Below are 9,660 nucleotides of genomic sequence, written 5' to 3'. Positions count from 1 at the left end.
GCACGAGGAAGCAGTTGACCAAGATTAGAGCAGAAATCAATGAATTAGAAACCAGGAGCAGATCAACAGAACTAGAAGCTGGTTCTTTGAGAGAATTAATAAAATTGACAGACCACTGGCAACTTATCCAGAAGAATAGAGAAAGGACCCAAATTAATTATGAATGAAAAAGGAGAGGTCACAACCAACACCAATGAAACTGGAAGGATTATTAGAAACTTTTATCAACAGCTTTATGCCAATAAATTAAGCAATCTGGAAGAGATGGAGGCCTTCCTGGAAACCTATAAACTACCAAGACTGAAACAGGAAGAAATTGATTTTTTAAACAGGCCAATTAATTATGAAGAGATTGAGTCAGTGATAAACAACCTTCCAAAAAACAAAACTCCAGGCCCCCACAGTTTTCCTGGGGAATTCTACCAAACATTCAAAGAAGAAATAATACCTATTCTCCTAAAGCTATTTCAAAAAACAGAAACAGAAGGGGGCGCCTGGGTGGCACAGCAGTTAAGCGTCTGCCTTCGGCTCAGGGCGTGATCCTGGCGTTCTGGGATCGAGCCCCACGTCAGGCTCTTCTGCTGTGAGCCTGCTTCTTCCTCTCCCACTCCCCCTGCTTGTGTTCCCTCTCTCGCTGGCTGTCTCTCTCTGTGTCAAATAAATAAATAAAATCTTTAAAAAAAAAAAAAATAGAAACAGAAGGAAAGCTACCAAACTCATTCTATAAGGGCAATATTACCTTGATCCCCAAACCAGGCAAAGACCCCATCAAAAAGGAGAATTACAGACTGATTTCCCTAATGAATATGGACGCCAAAATCCTCCAACAAGATCCTGGCTTATAGAATCCAATAGTACTTAAAAGGATTATCCATCATGACCAAATGGGATTCATCCCTGGGATGCAAGGGTGGTTCAACATTCGCAAATCTATCAGTGTGATAGAGCTGGAAGCCTTTCCCTTAAGATCAGGAACTCGACAAGGATGCCCACTCTCGCCACTATTATTCAACATAGTACTAGAAGTCCTTGCAACAGCAATCAGACGACAAAAAGGGATCAAAGGTATTCAAATTGGCAAAGAAGAAGTCAAAATGTCTCTCTTCGCAGATGACATGATACTCTATATGGAAAACCCAAAAGAAGCCACTCCCAAACTATTAGAAGTTATAGAGCAATTCAGTAATGTGGCGGGATACAAAATCAATGCTCAGAAATCAGTTGCATTTCTATACACGAATAACGAGACCGAAGAAAGAGAAATTAGGGAATCCATCCCATTTACAATAGCACCAAAAACCATACGTTACCTTGGAATTAACTTAACCAGAGACGTAAAGGACCTATATTCTAGAAACTATAAATCACTCTTGAAAGACATTGAGGAAGACATAAAAAGATGGAAAGATATTCCATGCTCATGGATTGGAAGAATTAACATAGTTAAAATGTCCATGCTACCCAGAGCAATCTACACTTTCAATGCTATCCCGATCAAAATACCGAGGACATTTTTCAAAGAACTGGAACAAATAGTCCTTAAATTTGTATGGAAACAGAAAAGGCCCCGAATCTCCAAGGAACTGTTGAAAAGGAAAAACAAAGCTGGGGGCATCACAATGCCGGATTTCGAGCTGTACTACAAAGCTGTGATCACAAAGACAGCATGGTACTGGCACAAAAACAGACACATAGACCAATGGAACAGAATAGAGAGCCCAGAAATGGACCCTCGGCTCTTTGGGCAACTAATATTTGATAAAGCAGGAAAAAACATCCGGTGGGAAAAAGACAGTCTCTTCAATAAATGGTGCTGGGAAAATTGGACAGCTACATGCAAAAGAATGAAACTTGACCACTCTCTCACACCATACACAAAAATAAACTCCAAATGGATGAAAGACCTCGATGTGAGACAGGAATCCATCAAAATTCTAGAGGAGAACATAGGCAGCAACCTCTACGACATCGGCCAAAGCAACCTTTTTCATGACACATCCCCAAAGGCAAGAGAAACAAAAGATAAAATGAATTTATGGGACTTCATCAAGATTAAAAGTTTCTGCACAGCCAAGGAAACAGTCAGAAAAACTAAGAGGCAGCCCACGGAATGGGAGAATATATTTGCAAATGACACTACAGATAAAGGACTGGTATCCAAGATCTACAAAGAACTTCTCAAACTCAATACACGAGAAACAAATAAACAAATCAAAAAATGGGCAGAAGATATGAACAGACACTTTTCCAATGAAGACATACAAATGGCTAACAGACACATGAAAAAATGTTCAAAATCATTAGCCATCAAGGAAATTCAAATCAAAACCACACTGAGATACCACCTTACGCCAGTTAGAATGGCAAAAATAGACAAGGCAAGAAACAACAATTGTTGGAGAGGATGTGGAGAAAGGGGATCCCTCCTACATTGTTGGTGGGAATGCAAGTTGGTACAGCCACTCTGGAAAACAGTGTGGAGGTCCCTTAAAAAGTTAAAAATTGAGCTACCCTATGACCCAGCCATTGCACTACTGGGTATTTACCCCAAAGATACAGACGTAGTGAAGAGAAGGGCCATATGCACCCCAATGTTCATAGCAGCATTGTCCACAATAGCTAAATCGTGGAAGGAGCCGAGATGCCCTTCAACGGATGACTGGATTCAGAATTTGTGGTCCATATATACAATGGAATATTACTCAGCTATCAGAAAGAACGAGTTCTCAGCATTTGCTGCAACATGGACGGCACTCGAGGAGATAATGCTAAGTGAAATAAGTCAAGCACAGAAAGACAATTATCATATGATTTCTCTCATCTATGGAACATAAGAACTAGGAAGATCGGTAGGGGAAGAAAGGGATAAAGAAAGGGGGGGTAATCAGAAGGGGGAATGAAGCATGAGACACTATGGACTCTGAGAAACAAACTGAGGGCTTCAGAGGGGAGGGGGGTGGGGGAATGGGATAGACTGGTGATGGGTAGTAAGGAGGGCACATATTGCATGGTGCACTGGGTGTTATACGCAACTAATGAATCATCGAACTTTACATCAGAAACCAGGGATGTACTGTATGGTGACTAACATAATATAATAAAAAAACATTAAAAAAAAAAACCTGCAAGTGAATATGTACCTTTCTCTGTATGTATACTAAGAATTGAAAAATACTTACGAAACCACAAAACTGCTGCATTCTGTCTAGCACACTTAACTCTGAGTTAACCATCTAATCAACTAAGTACACATGTGATCAGCAAGAACATATCTCCAAGGATAATAATCACTGCATTATTCATCAGATCAAGAGAAAAAAACTTCAATCATCAAAAGGAATATTTTAAGTTGTAAGACAACTATACCAACATATGAGTTGACCCTTGAACAACACAGGTTCGAACTATATAGGTCCACTTAGTGATCTTTTTCAATAAATGCCGTATAGTACTGTAGCTGTTATCTTATGAGTTTAATAATAATCTTTTTCTAACTTACATTATAAGAATACAATATATGATACACAAACATAGGACACATGCGCCAATTGACTATGTTATCGCTAAGACATCCAGCTGACAGGATATTAGTAAGGTTTTGGAAAAGTCAAAACTTATACAGATTTTAAACTGCATAGGGTTGGGGGGGGGTCAGTGCCCAAACCCCCATTTTGTTCAAGGGTCAACCGTATAGACAATAGACAGAGAAAGGTCTATTTGTCTTTTTATATGAGAATGTTATTGATATACATAAAAAAATGCAAAACTATATAATCCTATTTTGAAAAATTTAGGTGCATACAAAAAAGAGCTAGCTGAATGTAAACTTACTAATGATTATCCTTAAGAGGATTTGATCATATTGGTAGAATATTTACTCACTTTTCATTTAGTTTGATTTATAACCAGTTATTTAACACTAGTAAATTTATTTTTAAAATACACCAGCCCCAAGATTCAGTAAGATTTCTGTATTTTCTACTTCCTAGTAATAATGCTATTTTCTGTGACAATCCAAATGTTATGCAACATAACAATTTTTAAAATAACATATTGTAGAAATTACGTTTCTTAGGCTTTACCTATTCTTCCAAGGGATTCTTTATTGAAAAAAAAATCTTACAATGTATTTTCACTTTTAATAGAAAGCATGAAACAAAGGCACATCAAAGTAACCTGCAAAGAGACATTAAGAAAAAAGCACTGTCCTACTCTGGTTTAGAGGCAATTTTTGTTGCCCTGTTTCAGATAGAAACAAAATGGGGCCTTCTGAAACAGAATAGAAGAATTTTTCCCAATAATCAAAATCTTACACTCATTAAGTTGGCTAAAATAGGAGAGACTTACCCAACTGTTATCTTTCTAGGTAAAATCCATCTACTGTCTAGTTGCAGTTTTGCTCAAATCAATCCAACATCCAAAGGTCCACTTTCAGTCAGCAAAGATACAGGCATACAAAATTTAACATAAAATGCAAATTCTCAAATTTGAGAAAAGCAAGCACTTAAGAGAAGCCTACCAATTAAGTGACACTGTCACTTCTGGTCTTGAGGGGAATAATCGTAAATATCAAATTTTCACGTATCCTCAAACCCTTTAACCTTGCTTAAATGCAAAAATTTATCGTAAAGCAGATTTAAGAAATTATGTTCAAAATTACTACATTATAGGAAGAAACAATCAGTATATCATTCTGTAGTTATCCCAATAACTACAGTTAACCATTTGCAAGCTGAAGATTTAAAACTACCATCAATCTTTAAATACCTTTCAAAGTATTTCAACTAATAATTACCACTGGATTTATACTAAAATTCCTGTAAATGTAAAAGTTCTTCACAAGAGGGAGAAAAAAAATAGGTTTTTATTTTGATAATCTTTCAAATTAGATTCAAGCATGGTGCAAAAATTGTACTCTACTTACTAGATTCTGTACGACCTCGTGAATTCTTAAATTTCAAGTAATAATGTTTAGATAGTTCTCATAGGTGGAAGGACTTAAAAAATACAACCAGTGGTCCCCCAAAAGAAAAAAAACCTGTATGTCAAAACTGCTTCTATAAAAATCGACAAGAATTCCAGAAAGACTAAATACCACTGTGCTTTTGCCTTCACTAAATACCAGTCCAGATTACAGGAATCTATAAAGGTAAATACACGACAATGAAGTATTAATATACCATAAACTGCACCTTGAGTTGCTTTTCTAATTAACAGGTAATCCTTTTACATCATTCGTTTTACTTTTTAGAAGTCACTATGTTGGGAATACAAAGTAACAATAACCTTATTAGACTTTGGAAACCCTCCAAAAAGGGGACTGACTATTCCAGCTGACCCCAAAGAACTGGATCTTCCCGCTAAAGCTGAATAAAAGGAAAGCAGAATAATTATTATAATAAAAACTTTAAGCATATCATTTTCTGTATCTTAGAGGCACTCAAAAAACAGGACTAAACTACCAAATGAAGAAGCCCACATGTAGTATCATGTTTCACTAAAAACGAAAAATAAGTTTAAGGAAACTGCAGAACCGTTTAAGAGCAAAAAATTTGTATTTACTCAATGTGCAAAAACAACTATCCCATTTGTCATAGAGGTGTACTCAAGTTAACTGTACCAAACATCAGCTATTCATTGTCAAAGTGACCATTGCGCAGCCACAATCTAGCCTCCCAAGCTTCACCTTTCCTCATATCTCTCGAAATGAAAACCCTAGCAATTAAGATAAAAAATCTGGCAAGAATTAAGATATTAAAAAATATACAGCAGCAAAAACTAAAACAAAGTCAATGCTAATAATAGTCTTTTACTTTAAAGCCCATTAACCTCCCTTTAGAAAGCTTCTTACTATACAGTTGGGCTTTTGAATGCAATATTCAAGTTAGAAATATTACCATAACATTAAATCAAGTGTACTACATTATAGGTACTCTGAACCCACCCACCAGGTTATACATACTCTCACTCAATCATGTAAAGAATTGAATTCTTTATTTGTGATATCCATAAACGTTGCTATTCTATATTTCTATCCAGGAAGGCAATTTTCTCCTATATCGTTTTGTTTTGTTTTTTATAAACAACAACTTGAATTCTATTGCATGAAAGGGCTACAAATATACATTTGTTAACCAAGCAGAATACACAAATATTGTTTTACAACTTGCACCTAAGATACCAGTACACGTAGCTGGTTCATTAGTTGTCATAGCAATTTGGGGCCACTGCCCAAGCTATGCATAGCAGTTTACATTTTCAAATCTCATGTAGAAAGGGCAATTGTGATATGGACTGTTAACTACATTCCCGTAAAGCCATCTTAGTTACAAGTAAATGTGTAACCAAAGTCTGCACAGATTTTTGATGGCAAAACTTCTAAATCTGATGCGATTATCCTAAACAAGTTTTTTAAACAAATTGTTTTGCAGATGTACTGCCATTCTGCCAGTAGATGGTGCTACAAAGGTTGGGGGAAGGATTTCCAAGAGGACAACAGTTCAGCTATAGGAAAAAACGTTTAAACCTGCTCTGAAAATACAAAAAAGCATTTAGTTTAAGGGTAAAATATAACCCTTATTTGTAACCATTCATTACAGACAAACCAGTAAGAGGGATGAAACTAGGCCATCTGAAAATTTTTAAACAGTTTATATGAATGAAAACACATGCTTAACACAAACTATTTCTTTTCGAACTACACAGTACATACTTTGAAGTAAATTCTCATAGAAAGAAGTGACCAACCATGTCAAGATGATAAGCAAATCGCTTAGTACAAGAGATGGATGCACAAAAACTTTAAAGATTTTAAAAAGCTACATCCACCACTTCAAAAGTTTTGCCTGTAAGGGATAAAATTCAACACGTCACTAGAAGGGCAACAGAAAAAAAAACCACCAAAGGACCTTTTAAAAGTTTCTCTAAATACACATCAAGAATTAAGAATTAACACGAAAAATTTTTAACTAATCCCTTAAAACGGTACGGAATGAATCCTAGAAAAAAAATGTTAGACATATACGGTCAAACACAATGATTTATTAAAAATAAAACGTAAAAATGATTTTTGTACATATGCTTCCAAATTTCAGGCATGGGATCCAAGTAGATTTCATAGAAAACGCTGTAGCCAGATATCAAGTCCTTACAACAAAGTAAACTACCCCCCCACCCCAACCCCCGCCCAGGTTTTGCTACAGAATCAGCAAGTTCACTCCCACCCCCCCCAAAACACAAATTAAAACAAGACATTTTGCTAGTATAAAAACGACCAAAGTCCAAGTAATAATAAAAAAATATAGTCCATCAATGACTGTAACACAAAAATGTGTATGTGGGGCCGAGTCCATCTTCAGAGGGAGAGACAAGAGAGGTGGCAGGCAAATAGGGCAACACCCCCAAGGATAAGCAGCCTTAGAAGCGGCTCCCCCAAGGGCAAAATGGGGAAGGCGGTGGGAGAGGAAGGAACTTAGGAGTTGACCCTAGCTGGGTTGTTGAAAAGAGCTACCCCTATAGCCACTCCCAGGCATTTTTAGATTTTTTTTTTTAGAAGGAGCTGCCTCCATAACCACCCCCACCGCCATAGCCGCCTCTGTAAGGTCCACTGTTACTGCGACCGCCCCAGCTGCTGCCACCGCCACCGCCGCCGCCGCCGCCCTTCATGGGCCCATAGGAGGACTGGTGCTGGCTGTAGCTGCCGAAGCCGCCGAAACCGTTACCGTAGTCGCTTCCACCGTAGGACGAACCACCTCCGCCGCCTCCGTAGGCATTGTAGCCGCCGCCGCCACCGCCGCCGCCGTAACCACCGTAGCTGTTGTAACCGCCGCCGCCGCCCTTAGACAGACCGTTCTGGTCTCGACCACCGCCGCGACCCCGGCCGCCTCGGCCGCCCCGGGAGGACCGAGAACCGCCTCCGCCCCCACCGGAGTGGATATCCTCCTTGGGGACTGCCTTCTTCACTTCCACGCGATGGCCCTGGATCGGATGGAACTTGACAACCGCGGCCTTGTCTGCCGCGTCGTGATTCTGAAAATACACGAAGCCGAAGCCACGCTTCTTGCCGGACTGCTTGTCGGCAATGATCTCGGCCTTTTCCACGGTGCCAAACTGCGAGAAATGCTCGATCAGGTCGCCCTCGGCCACGTCTCCCTTAAGGCCCCCGACAAAGAGCTTCTTAACCTTGGCGTGGGCTCCCGGCCGCGCCGAATCCTCCCGGGACACCGCCCGCTTCAGCTCCACCGTGTTGCCGTCCACGGCATGGGGCGAGGCGGCCATGGCGGCATCGGCCTCCTCCACATTGGAGTAGGTCACGAAGCCGAAGCAACGGGAGCGTTTGGTCTGGGGGTTCACCACCACCACGCAGTCCGTCAGAGTCCCAAAGGCCTCAAAGTGGCCGCGCAGGCCCGACTCACTCGTCTGCACATTGAGGCCGCCGATGAACAGCTTACACAACTGGGAATTCTCCATCTCCACGGCCCGGGCCTTCCCCCCGCCCTGCGAGCTCCGAGGTTTCGCCGTCGCCGTTATCGTTGGCTAAGGCCTCTTCACAGCTTGGGCCCAGCCGTTGCTGGAGCCGCCACCGCCGGTCACCGACGGGGAAGGGAAAAAGGGAAGGGGAGGGAAAGAGGAAAAAAGGAAGGGGGAGGGAAGGGGAGAGGTGCCGGCTAGAGGGCGAGCCGAGGAGACTGGAAGACAACCAAGGCCGCCGCTACCGCCACCGCCACCTCCGCTCCCCTATCTGGGCACCACACAAAGAGGCCGCTGAACGCGCGCGCACCCTCCCCGAGGCGTGCGTCACCGCCGACGTACGGTAGCATAGCGCTGCCCGCCAATCCCTGAGTCGCTCTCCCTAGTCCCGCCTACCGCGCCGCAGCGCCGCTCTCGGTCACGGACTCCCCGCCCTCCGCGGTCGATTCAAGCCCTCGGCCTGCGCTGCTCCCGCCACCGCCTCTACAGTCCCGCTTTCACACCCTGGCTCCCCCGCATTCCCTGACCAGGGACTCTCCCTGCTGTCCGCGTACCTCCGCAATTCATTTCCTCCCAGCCCCGCGGCTGTTCCCAGTGTTTTGCCCCCTCCCCTTGCCGTATCCCCTCGCCCAACTCCGCAGTGGCGTTCGCGCCAGCCCCTTGAGAGACATGTGGGCTCAGCCAATCACTGCGATCCGCTCGCGCCCACTTCCGTTTTCGGCCGCCGCTGGACGGGCGCGCTCCCCGGTGCGCGCTAGCCCCGGCGCCGGCTCTGTGCAGAACCTGCTTGCCATCCTGACGCCTTCCCCCCCTCCCTGGGCTTGGGGGTAGGGGATGGTGAGCGGGGGCGCGCTGGGGGCCATTCCCAGCGGATGCGGCCTGGGGCGCCACGCGCGGGATTTTTGAAAACTTGACTGTTGGGGTTGGGGGCTTGGATTTACCCGCCGCGGTTCCGCCGGGCCACTACACCTGGCATCCTCTCCGCCCCCCCCGTCCCCGGTCCGCACAAAGATGGAGGGTAGAGGCCTGGTCGGGAAAGGCGGTTACTAACCGTTTACGGGGGACCCGACGCGCGGTTAAACTAGAACACTGGCACGTGGCCCTGTGCCAAAGCGAGCCCGAGGCCAGGTGAAGGGCGACGGCGTGCACAAGCGCTTCCGACTTCCGACCGAGGCGTGGCGCGAGACCATC

The 9,660-nt window shown here is 43.1% G+C and overlaps 1 protein-coding gene across 1 annotated transcript; it reads right to left on the bottom strand.

Moving 5' to 3' along the window:
• Nucleotides 1-7,021: 7,021 nt before the first annotated feature.
• On the bottom strand, nucleotides 7,022-8,782 carry LOC121100743 (heterogeneous nuclear ribonucleoprotein A0). The gene has a single exon (XM_040622408.1). It carries the CDS (start codon nucleotides 8,467-8,469, stop codon nucleotides 7,549-7,551), a length of 921 nt encoding a protein of 306 aa, XP_040478342.1. The 5' UTR covers nucleotides 8,470-8,782; the 3' UTR covers nucleotides 7,022-7,548.
• Between the last annotated feature and the right edge of the window lie 878 nt (nucleotides 8,783-9,660).

This window comes from Ursus maritimus, unplaced genomic scaffold, assembly GCF_017311325.1.
Source record: "Ursus maritimus isolate PB19 unplaced genomic scaffold, ASM1731132v1 scaffold_5, whole genome shotgun sequence".
NCBI lineage: Eukaryota > Metazoa > Chordata > Mammalia > Carnivora > Ursidae > Ursus > Ursus maritimus.
Note: the sequence above shows the minus strand (reverse complement) of the source record. Positions and strands in the feature narration are given on the sequence as shown.

Excerpts from the sequence above, each read along its gene's own strand:
- LOC121100743 (XM_040622408.1), bottom strand. The coding sequence starts at position 8,469 with ATGGAGAATTCCCAGTTGTGTAAGCTGTTCATCGGCGGCCTCAATGTG.